Here is a 13,056-nt window from a genome sequence, read left to right on the forward strand (position 1 = left end):
AGAAAGAGAGAACCAGGCTTAAAAGTGTTAATTTAAAGCAGCATCTTTGACAAAGTTTTCCCTGTTATCAATCTTCCTTTAGTTTTCTAAGTAGCCTTTTAATCTCTGCATTTCTACGCAAAGATCAAAGCCTTCCTATTTCTTGAACAGCCAACCCTACATTATGGTTAATCCACAAAGCGCCAGGTTTTGTAAGAACCATATGTGTAACAATCTGCAGGTTCTTCAGGAGATACACCAAATTATGGCATCTGTGAGGAAGGCTGAGCTGACTTTGGAGAAGCTAAGGGCAAGCAGGGAAATCTAACCACTTTTTCCAGAGCTTGAACAGGGTTTCATGAGGCAGCAAGTTAGGATGTTTAAATTGTGCTGAAATGACTATGTAGGAAGAAGTACTTTAAGCTTAGCACAGAAGCATCTCTCTCCAAAGTCTTTGCTTATGGAAAAAAGCAGTTACAGGAAAGAGCAAAGATCCCATGTTGGAGGAGGGGAAAATCAGAAATCTGCCTTATTTCAAAAACCATGAAAACTGTACATCTTTCTGCACTTGAACCATTCATAGTCATTGTATGAGTAATCTGCACAGATGTTCCAGAAATACTTTTAGACTGGGTAGGATATGAGTGCAAAAGAATACAGCTTTTAGCTTGTTTGGTGGCCAAAACAAAGAAAAGCTAAACCTGCCCTTTGATGATTTAATCCAGTCAAACACTGGGTTAAAAATATTTAAGGTGTGTTCCTAGTTCAAAGTATTAGTTCAGTTCCTGCTGAACAAAATACACTATATATTAACAATTAATAAACTGTTAAACCTTTAATATGTGGATAACCAAACTGTTAGTTCACTGCTGTACCAGATCTAATTTAGAAGCCCTTTCTCTGTATCATTGAGACACTGCACAGAGATTTCAACTGCTCATTTGGTCTGATGTAGGCTTTCACCTAAATGATACAGTAAACTGGCAGAAAAGCTGGCATCAGTGCCGACTGCAACTTCCAGGGACCACAGAAAACCTCACCTGCCAGTGCTGTTGCTGGGCTCAGCTCAGAAACAGCACAATTCAACAGCAAAGGGCTCAGCACTGTTGATAGTATTTTCAATGCCTTGGATTTCAGTCCAGAATTCACCAGTTAGGCCAACAAGAAATTCTTCATTCATTGCTTTCTTTTTCATACTTTGAGGAAAGACATCTGAACCTAGAAAAGAAGACAATAAAATTTTACTCCTACATGCTCTTTAAGTGTGTGATGCAGATCTATTTGACTTAGTAAAAAGACTCTTGAGTGTCTTGAAAACATTTCTTTCAAGCTTCTTAAAAGATGTTTGTGACAAAAAACAAATCAATAAAAAAATAGGAGAAATTAAGCTCACTATTGATTTCAACAGAGGGAACCACCATAAGATCCTTTATAATCTTCCTAAATGTTTATTCATTAAGTATGTCACAGTAGGAACATGCCACATGACTTCCAAATTTAAACTGGTTAAAGATCCTTTAAGGGATTCCTGGTTATCTTTATACAATGTCCCCAAAACAGATGATGTAATATCAATAATAATAAATTATCGGTTAATAGATTACTATTTAATTGTTAGGGGGTTATATTCTTCTTCAGAGATAACTTAAAAGTGTATTGTTCAAGACTTTTTTTCAATGAAAATTAAAAACATGCAACCTCTATTCCCAAATTAAGGAGAAAATCCTGCAAATGCAGCTGTTGTTTTAGTACACTCAAGACATACAGATGTCAGATGAAATAGTGCATGAACCATAGATGATCCATATAATAATCTGTGCAATTTTTAAAATCTGTCTTCTCCATAGTTTCATTTAAACATACAATCAGAAACTTGTTTTTACTAATTTATCTCCCTTTTCTTTCTCTGGCTTCTTCTCCACTTAAGTGTCTCTTGTCTGAAAAAGGTGGTGAAAATAGAGGGAGAAGAATACTGGAAATTGTTATTTTAATGTAAAAAATCACGTTGTTGTTAGAGAATCTTTTTCTAAGAAACTGTTTTAGAAGTAGGTGTGTCACTGGGCAGGCTCTGCAGTATAAGAATTCTCAGACTCCTGGAGAAGCAGCATTAAGGAAGTTGCTGAGAAAGGATACCTTGATATATCTGCTTCTACACATATCATCTAGTTAAATATAGATCCTATGTCTTATTCCTGCAGACATGATTTTAAAAGTTAATAGAAACATTCCCATAGCATTAAGAAGTTTTTGCCTTCCTCATGAAACATCATAACTGATGAAGCAATTAAGTTTGAAACATCTTAAAATACTTTTGGTCGAATGCATTTGTGCTAAATGACTTCATTCTGACAAAGATGTATTGCCACTCGTAAAGGCAGCACTCATCTGTACTTCATTTTCAAACAGGCTTTTTCAAGAAACGCTTCGTACTGCAGAGCACAAGATGATGAATATCGCTTAGAAGTTACGACTCCTCTGCAGAGGGTTGACTTGTTCATGGGCCAGTTCAACAGTGTCCTGTTAACTTCAATATCTGTCTTCACCAAAGGGAACCTTACCATTGCTAATCTGGGAACTTCAGAGGGCCGCTTCATGCAGGTAAATATTACTGTGTAACTGCAATAACTTCACAATAAAACAAAATACTAGCGTTTAGCAGGATGGTGAAAAGGGAAGAGCATTATTACCCCAGTTTAAAAGGCATTAGAAAATTGAAATTATCAAATAAATTGAATATAAATTAATTGTCTAATAGAGCATTCAGTATTTTAAGTTTTTACCTGGAGTTTGTGGTTTGGAACAGTGCTTGAGGAGCAAATTCTACCATGATCTCCAGCTGTCTTAGTTCACAGAACAATATTGGTGCATACAAACAAGAGTTCTTTCAAAGAAGACTAAACTGAAAGCACTGTCTTGGATAGACATCAAATATGCCTCAACCCCAGCTGGGGCAGAAAGGTCTAAAACAGTGACTGATTATTCAGACAGCTTCAAAAATACACTTTGTATGGTCATTTATGCTGGAGGATCAGATTAAATCTATTCAATGTAAAATGCCAAGACAGTTTATAATGTAGAGGCAGGAGCCTCAGCATTAGTTGTTTCTATATACTGATACACTCCTCTGGCACCAAATTCCTTGCTAGTGTACCCGTAGCCTATGACTCACAGCTGTAGAATTGAGATTAGCTCCTTCTCCACCTACTTTCAAGTTTCTCCGAATGTGTATTAGATTTTCAGGCTCTTGCTCATTCCTATCTCACTCTGTTCTTTTGGATTATAGTTCTTCCTGTCCTAAAACAAGTTTTTCATAAAAAGTGATAAATCACCCTCCTGAGTAGTCTGTCTCCCTCCACTAAGTACATAACTAATTTAGACAGGTAGATTATACTACATGACTTCTTTGTAGGTGACTAATGAAATAAATATAACACTTACAAGCAGCAGTCTTTTAAAATCTTGGCAGTCAAAATCAAACACCAGAAGACAAAGACAAAATACTTTGAGTTCACCCATCTTATTTCAAACACTATCATCCTGGGAGAGCTTGGCTTCTCCAGAATCCAGCCTGGATGTGCATCTCAGCCTGGATTCTTCTTGCACCCAAGGAGCTGTGTTATTTCAATTTGCCAGTACTATTTGTCTGCTAGAAAACTTCCTGAACTATTGACAGTCTTCTGGCCTTCTTGTTCTGTAGGCTATAGAGAGTCATCAGAGTTAATGAGAAGACCATCAGTTGCTGTGCCATTCCAGTTTTCCCACTTCCCATAACCTTCCATTAGAAAAGACTGGGGCATATGTAGCCCTTAATGGAACTAAGCCTTTCCTTTCTTCTCTTCCTTCCCCTCATTTTCTTGCCACATGCAGTGCATAGGGTTATATATTGTCCTCAGTATATGTACCCCATCTGGATAAAGGGAATCCTATACCTCCAGTCTTCTGCACAGACTGGACACAGAACCAGCTGCATAATGCAAATTCTGTAATGTTTCTACAGGCAAGGAGTTCCAAGTGATTTGCTGCAAAGGACAGATGAAAAAATAGGGAAAATCATGTTTCTCTTCCTACCTCTCCCAGCCCAAAAAAAAAATTTAACAAAACTTTCAATGACAACCCTGCCAGTTTTACCTTAACTTCCCATGATGCCATTGGTAAATTTAAGCTGCAGTTTGTCTTCTGTGCAGGAAGGGCAAGAGCTACATGCTGAGCATGGGCCCAAACTGCGCTCTGTTCTTGAAAGCAGATACTGATTCACACTGCAAAATGAGCAATTTGTTTAACCTTTCTGAAGTCATTTCCTTATCTACAAAATACAATTAATAACAACTACTCTCTTACTCCCAGCATTACTTCTGGGCTGTCACAAAGCTTTTAGGAAGGTTTGGTAGAAAGCACAAGGGAGCATTATTTTTATTTATAATGTTCTTTAAATTATTCATTCAAATCCTGCAGCACACACTTCATTCAGATGTTTGCCCAACTCAAGGAACAATTAAATATTTCCAGAATACATTTCCCATTCCAGGTTCAGTTACAGATCAAAAGAAAAGGCTATTGTGTAAACTGCACATGGCCATTAGCAGAAATATTCTCATCATTGAATCAGACTGGTTTCAGCTACAGGGGGAAGTCAGCATTGGGCTCATATTGTACTGAACAGGAGCTCTTTCTTTGAGGGTTTGGTGCAACTAGCATAAGAATAAGCATAGTGACTACCTTTAATGATACTACCTCCAAATAAAAAGTTAGTATTTGTTTTGGTTTTAAATGATTTTGGAGGGGATACCAGATCTGTAGGATATAGCAGACACTGATTTTTGCAGAATTTAATGTTCTCTTACTTTTTTTTTTTTCTAATAGCAATCTAGGAAGTGCTTTTAACATGTTCATTAGGAAATGCCCAACTAAAGCAGATTTGTAGTGTTTCTATGGAAATATAGCTATTAACTGCAATGAGATTTGGATCATTAAAATTTAAGCTATTATATGATCATTACTGAAGTAAAATGAGAAAAAAAAATCAGGATAATCTAACAATGGCTTAATTAATCAAAAATATATCTCCAAAGACTTCTACATACCAAATAAATGTAATGTTCTTCTTGTTTCATTCACAAATCTGTTGGAACATAGTGCAACGAGTCCTCAGCTCTTCACTTATTATGCATCTCACTTTTGCACAGTCATTTGCACTGATATTTTTAAGTCTTTGTACAAGCAAATATTGAATTTTCCTGTGCAATCTCCTTGCAGCTATTCAAAGCTGACTTCATACACAGGTATGCTTTCAGAGAAAATTAGTTACAAAATTCTGCCTAGCAGGGAACCTGTTTTAAAACTGGATATATTGTGTTAGTATTTTGAGAACATATTATCATGCCAACTATTTAAAAGCAAAAGAAAAAAATATTCAAGTATGGCTTTCTATATTTAGAAAATCAGCTCAGCCCTTCAAGTGCACACAGTTCATCTTGTATCTTCTTTGAAATACCAAACCTTGCTATATTTAGACAATTTAATTTCTGACATAAATTTCAGTACTAGCAACCATCCATGAGATTAAAAGAAGTAGTAGCGCAGTAACTCTGTCTTTGACAACAGCACCCTGAAGTGTCCAGATATGCTGCAGTTTGGTGAAGGTAATGAACATTTGGATCACATTTTTGCTGTATTAATTTAGGGTTTCTTTTAGTTGTCATGAAACATTTTGGGAGGGGGCAGGTGGGGATCTCCTGAAAACTTAGTGATCTTGTCATCTAAATTGAGTTGAAGCTCCAGGTCTGTGCTGTGGAAGCAGTACGTGCAGCACCAAGCTATTGAACCTGAGAGAAATTTATTTGAAAATCTTTCTCATATACCCCCATTATACTTGCTTACACTTGATCAGCAGCTAGCCACTTGATTCTGTCTTTTTTTTCTTTCCTCTTTCTTGTCATCTTTCAGTTTCCTTTTGATTTTCTTCTGCTCATCTTTTTCTACCTTCCTACATTCCTCTTGTCTCTAACACTTATTTCTATTTCCTTTTTTTTTTTTTTTTAACCTCATGGCATTGCTACAAAATTTAACAGATTTAACATGTAGGTTTTTTCCTTCTGTAGGTGATGGTTACCACATTCTGGGGTTTTGAGATATTTAGGGATATATCACAGTTAATAGTTCCTAACTTCACAAGTCATTCCCCCAAAGCATTACCCATCAGAATTGTTAATGATCCAACTCAGAACAAAGCCCATGTTTTACTTATTTTAAAAGGTTTTCTAAAGACCCAGTAATAATCAGAATGCAAAAGCAGGCATGTTTTATCCGACCAAGGAATACTCACCTGTTGTTTTCTGCTTTTAGTTTGATAAAATAAATTATTCACTTGAACAACTTTGGAAAGCACTAATACTGCAAAGTAAATACAGCCTCCTTCACTAAATGTGTATTTTTTTTTAGCCAAAATTTGGAACTAATATAAAATCAATCTGGATGGTCCAAATACAGAAGATGCATGTGTTCTTCTAAGTAGGATAATTAGGGCCATGAGGTGAATTCCAGATCTCTCCTGAAAACTGCTGCAGCCCATTCACATACTGTGCATGTTTTGGCTGCCTCAGAAATGTCAAATCTGTATTTGGCCATGAATAGATTGGAGTTTGTAGTTTACTAAATATTGTGGAGTTTCTGTTACAAAACAGACCAGTAATAATTTTTGTAAGACAGCTGACATGCATGAGACAGAAAAGAAAAATGGTTTTACTTCCTTCCTAAGCTGAAGCCTGACAACAAACTTTTTTTCCCCTTCTCTTTTTTTTTTTTTCTGCTGAGAAGTTGCAGCTGTTTCAGCCTTTCTTATTGTGCTTGTTTTCAGACTGTGACTGGGAACACAGACTGTAACTACAGCTGTTGGGTGCAAAGTAAATCAGGTATTTCACAGTGGTTATTTGATTAGAAAACAGCACCCAGTCACATTGCTATAGCTGAGGAATCATATTTTCAGCTGGTGCAAAACAGCCTTATTCTCCTCAAACTAAGATATGCTGAGAATAGTACTCATAACTGGAAAAGACACATTACCAGCCAGTATTTTGGGAAATTATAGTTTGTCCAAAAAACTCCACTCCACGATATATTGAGATAATATATTCTTTTCTTTTTTTCTTGGTTTTAAGGCATTTTGGGTTTTTTCTGCCTGAAGTTGGCATTTTTTCAGAGAATGTTTTTACAATGATGATGAAATGAGTTCAGGAGGGGGAAATCTTTGTGGTAGCTCTGGGAAGTGTGTGATATGGGAACATCTAAAAAGATTTATTCTTAAAAGCTCACATTTGGTCTGGCCATAACAATGAACAAGAGATCAATGCCCTTGACATAGCAGAGACTGGATTTCATCCTAAGGTTATGTTTGGAACAGAATAGTGCATGTGCCCCCTACACTTGAAGCTGACCTCAAAGACTTAGCACCCCTGCAAAAGCACCACAACTACTCGTTGGTGACCTTGAGGAAGAGGGATGGAGAAGTTTTCACTGTATGTTTTACAGCCACAACAGGCATCCACTCTCTGTAGATGCAATTTTGGCAGCAGGGCCACCTCATCCTTCTGGCTGTGGCAGTGCAGCTCAGTGCACAGCGGGGCAGCAGCAGTGCAGAATGAGGGACCCCACCACGGCCCCTCTCATCTTCATGGCTCAGTGGGACATCCATCCTGCTGCTTCTGGAGCTGAGGAAAGGCTCTTCCCAAGGGCATACATAGACTCTGAAGTGCCACCAGCCACATGCTGACTGCATCCCTGTTCCCATCTGGCTGAACATGAGCCAGCTCTAGATGAAAAGCCAAGCATTAGCAAAACATGGTAATGCACTGTCATGTCTGAACAGATTCTGGACAGAAAATGTCTTTGGGCACAAAAACCAAATGTGATGGTAAGATATGCCTTGCTAGAGTACTGCACATCAGGCAACAGACCACTCATCCTCTCAGGGGCTCTCTGCACTTGTTAGACATGCAACAGTACAAATTAATCTAAGCCTGATTCTAGAGAACCATTAAATCCCAGACTTTTTGCTAAGAAAGTTAATATGGGGTTATAGTAAAGGTTGAAGGAGCAGAGTTCTGGCAGGGGCTAAGATGGATAAGGCAGAGGTATGAGGCAAGTAAAAGCACACAGTCGTACCTATCTCAGTACCCTCCAGGTTCTGGCACTCAGAGATACTCTGAGCTGGAAATTGCATCCATATTTTGCACTTAATAGTCATTTATGGACTCCTTTCTCCTCAGTTTTGCTTACTATTTTTAATTTTGTTTTCCCCTCCATGGTATGCTGTGACAATGACTTTTGTAATTTCAGTCCGCTTTGAATGATAAAGAGCTTTTGGGAGTTTCTTTAAACCTGCTGCTTTATAATTTCCTTTGTTGCCTTTGATTCTGTCTGAAGAGAAATAGGAGTGGGGTACTCACAAATCAAGAGTTTGGGAAATTCTCTCACACTAAGCACAAATGTGTTGTCTTTTACATGCAAGTAGAAGAACACTTGATAATCACACTCATTTCCCAGGAATACTTATGATTAAAAACAAACACCATAACCAAACTTTAACACACATCTCATTTCCCCAAAAAGAGAGAACTTAGCATGTGTTGTAGCTGCTTTCATAGACTACATGCCAGGGAACATAATGCATGCTACAGAAATCAGTGAAAAACCATCACATCTGCTTTTTATTTGTGACTGCATTCAAAGATTGGGAAAATTTGTCCCAGAATTCAGCAAGAGAGCCAAGTCTTCAACATTGCTCTCCTCTTGCAAACAGCAAAGCAGCAAGACCTCACCACTCCAGGAATCAAGAGTCAGAGCCATGGTGCCTGTCAGCAAAATGGGTTGACATAGAACAAAGAAATACAGAGCTTTGCATCTTTCACTGTGCTTAGTCAAATTCAGTTTATACCGTAGTGTACTAGAAGCCATATGCACCTTTGAATTTATCAAACTCCTCTTGATCCAGTCCCTGTCCCTCCAGATAAATGTGGTTGTGATAAAACCCATGTGTGCAAGTGGCAAGCCATATTTGAAACAAGTGCAAGAAGGTCAAGAAATAGATGACCAGGGACTTCAAACCCTACAGAGCCTGGAAGAGGAAAGAGTGATGGGATGCCCATGGAATCATTGCAAAGGTTGTCCTCAGTGCCCACTGCTGTCCTGTCTCAGCAGCCCAGCAATTCATCTGTCTTTTCAGTACTGGCAGTCTGACCTATTTAAGGCTAAATGCAAACTGTGCACACAAGCATTGGTAGGAATGTGAATAGCTGCAATCCTTCCATCTTTCATTTTTAAACCAACAGAAAACTGTGGCAAACTCTTGTTAAGTAGCATTTTCATGTCTATAGCTCAACTTTTAACATTTATGATAGCAGTTCTTTCTGGGGTAGAGAATGTATCTTGATTCTCAAGGGGAAAAAGGGTATCAAACACAGCATAATTCAAAATCCATATAGCCAAATTAAAATTAACACCTGGTGCTGGATAACTGGTTTGAGAGCACATATGTTTTAATATTCAGTTTGAGTAGAAAAGCTTACACTCTTCAGAAGAGATCCATTATATTCTTCATGGATTAGAATGATATACAGCATTTAGAGAGCCACATATGTGCCCTTTGCAAGGCTATGCTGCATATCCCAGGGCATTTGAGGCATTGCACAGTAAAGTTAACCCTGAGCCTATCTCTGCTGGATAATAGCATACACCTGCCAGACATCTAGGGAAAAAATAACAATATGATACTCAGATTGGATTCCTTTTAGGAGGCCTCTCATTTTTGCAGAAGACATTTCAACATGTAGACAGTAACATTTGTAATTCAATCCTGCTGACTAGCAGAACTGAGCATCAGAATGATTTTTAAAATAAGCTGTTGCATGCTGGTTTTCAACTCAAGTTATTACAGTCTTAATTTGCCATAGTACGCACAGACAAACCTAGACTCAAGTCTTCATATTTAACATTAATGCTAGCTCATGGAAATGAAATAATATTTAAATTAATAATTTTAGTGCTCATGGACCTTGTTGATCGTTGACTTCCAATCCAAAGAATACATTAATATATTCATTATTAATTAACTGTTGGTTGTTATCTTCATGGAAGTAGTTCATGGAAGTAGTATGAGCCCTGCTGGAAGAAAATTGTTTGTTTTTCTCTAAATAGAGAGTCATAAATATTGTGTTTGTCCTAGTTACTAATATTGAACATGATTCTCAAAAGACATCAGAAGAGCCACGTGGATTTAAATGAAGAGTCCATCTAGTTCAGTGCTCTGTCTCCAGTGGTATTGACAAGTGGACCCCTAGTGACCCAGACACACATAGCTACTACCTTCTGCTTCAAGTCTCCAAGTATTTTTTCTGGGAATTTCCTGAGCTATTGATTTTTGTCTGTTTATCTCTTTCCATGTACCTGTGGAGTTTCCCTTTGAATGTGCATTTTTCTTGCATTCGCATCCTTTAGCAGGGAGTACATAGGTCATCATATATTGCCAGGATGTCATGTTCTTTTGTTTGCCTTGAACCCAAGTCTTGGTTTTGTCTTTTGGTGGTGTTTAGAATTTTTAATAGAGTTAAATCATGGAGTAATAGAATCATTTAGGTGAAAACACCTCAAGTATCATTGAATCCAGCCATCAACCTAACACTGCCAAGTCCAGGACTAAAAAATGTCCTTAAGTGCCACTTCTACACATCTTTTAGATACCTCCAGGGGTGGTGACTCCACCACTTCCCTGGGCAGCCTGTTCCACTGTTTGACAGCCCTTTTGGTGAAGAAATGCTCCCTAAAATATAATCTAAACTTCCCCTGGTGCAACTTGAGGCCATTTTTTCTTTTCCTATCACTTGTTACTTGGGAGAAGAGACCAACTCCAAGCTGGCTACAACCCTGTTTTGGGTAGTTGTGGAAGAGAGTTTATGGTTGGTCTCTACCTGCTCATGATTCTCTATTCCTGTTTCATAGAAATTCCACATGTACCATACTCAAGCATTGTTCATTACAGCCTTTTGATCATCTTTGTTACCCTTCTCTGAACTTTTCCCCTTTTTAACATGCTCTTTTTGCCAGGAGGCAAGTAGAACTGCACAGAGATTTTCAGTTTCAGCCAACTATATGTTATCAGGGTGTTTTCTGGTTTGTTCTCTAATAGTTTTCTGATAATTTCTAAGCTTTTATTAGGTTGTTTTTGGCTGATGCTAAGCAGTTAGATATCTATCATACACTGTTTTAAGTTAATTTTCTTTTTTTGTAGTTCACCTACCATTTTATTGCCTTGACACGCTTCTTGTAAAGTCCTTCTGCCATCCTTCATAGTCTGTCCTCATCCTAACCACTTTGAATACCTTCAGATCATCACAAAACTTTCTTTAATGGACTACTCAACCACTTTTCTAACTCATTCACAGGTGTATTGAACAGTGTGGACCCCAGCACAGACAGCTCGCAGAACACCTCTGGTGAATTCTTACTATTGCAGTCACTGACCATTTACTACTAATGTCTGTTTGTTCTCCTTTGGTTAATTGTCTGTTCTAGACCTTCCCTCACTCCTAATTGCTTGAGTGCAGGCATGGAAATAAGCTTTCGTTTCCCTTATGCTCCGGAGAAATTCATGGTTATAAATTAATTACTAAAATGTAAATAAAACAAAAAATCCAACCCACTCTCACCCCACCAAAAAAAGACACTCCCAACACACCCAGGATTTTATAGTCTTTGCAGAGGGAAATCCTCTTGTAGTATTAAACCATTTTCATGGTAGTGGTCCCTGTATGTTGGTGTGTCCATGGCAGATGAAATTTATGCTGCACACATTCCAGCTCAGTCCCAAGCCATAAAAATCAGAGCTTTATGAGAACGACACTGGAGTCCTAAGTAGCCTCTTCCTAGTGCTGTAGAAACTGTCTTCAAATTGCTTTTTTTTCCCAGGATTATGTTGGATAACGGTAAGATAGAATTTCAAGGACTGGGCTGATGTGTGCAAAAATCGCACAGTTGTATAGACCAAAAAGAACATTTTTACATCTAGTATCTGTTATAGCAGCACTGTAGGCTGGTAGATTAGTTCTAAGCAAAATCCAAACTTTTATTCCATGAGCTAGGAAGTGTAATCCGAGCTTCCTGTATGTCATGAGGTCAAAGTCTAATCACTTGGGCTTTGAGCAGGTGATTTGACTATCAACCTTAGTAAAATAAAAGTCAGTCAGTGTTTAAAGTACCGAGTAATTTTTCCAAGATTGTAGAGATGGAATTCAAATTTTCATGTATTGCTCTGAGGTTGGAATGCAGATGTGTTTAAAGAGTTAACACTGTGGCTCAATCAGAAAGAATTCTTGGCAATAAGAGGAAGCCTGGATTCATGATGGAAAAGAATTCTTAGCATTTTATAGCAGTGGGTATTCGAGATGAGACACGGCTAATGATCAACTAAAAAGGTATTTGCAGCTGTGGTGCTACCTCTCCCCATAATGCCAACATTAATCAAGCTTTTTCATGCAGCTTTCCAGTCCATTCTATTTTTCATTGTCCTGAATAGAAAAACAGAGCTCATGCCCTATTACACTGAGTCAGAGACCATACTTCTGTGTCACCAAAAACGATCATACTTTATTGATTTCTAAAATCTGCACTTTCTGTGCTGTGAAATAAATCCATAGCCAAGTCTGTAACAAAGCCAGTCTCATTTTTAAAGAAAAAAAAAAAAGCCTCTTGCAACCCCAAACTATAAATACCTCTGGGATGTGAAGTAGTTATCGGCATGAATTAACTGCTCATATATTTTATCTAAGTCTTGAATTACATCAAAACATCAGCTATAATTACAGCATCTCTAAGTCTAGTTTTGGAGTCAGCCATCTTGTTGAAAGCCCTTGGCAGTGCAAAAAGCCAGTGAAATCGTGTAAGTCAATGTCCTGGCTGTTCTGATTCTGCCTTCAGAGTCAGAAGAAAAGCTTCATTATAGTAAAAAATGAAACGTTTGACATACAAGTTATTTCCAGAATGGCTTCAATCTTTTTAAATAATGAACCCCATTGAATCCTAACTTCTCAG

General features: G+C 37.8%; 1 protein-coding gene across 3 annotated transcripts in view; it reads left to right on the forward strand.

Moving 5' to 3' along the window:
* The window catches only part of MET (MET proto-oncogene, receptor tyrosine kinase), an 87,755-nt gene that overhangs the window by 30,187 nt on the left and 44,512 nt on the right, over positions 1–13,056 (forward strand). For all 3 annotated transcript variants that reach the window (XM_033058350.1, XM_033058351.1, XM_033058349.1), the window contains exon 3: positions 2,386–2,577. In XM_033058350.1, the coding sequence (XP_032914241.1) occupies positions 2,386–2,577 (192 nt within the window). The remainder of the gene's footprint in view (positions 1–2,385; positions 2,578–13,056) is intronic.

Source organism: Catharus ustulatus, chromosome 4 (genome assembly GCF_009819885.2).
Source record: "Catharus ustulatus isolate bCatUst1 chromosome 4, bCatUst1.pri.v2, whole genome shotgun sequence".
Taxonomy (NCBI): Eukaryota; Metazoa; Chordata; class Aves; order Passeriformes; family Turdidae; genus Catharus; species Catharus ustulatus.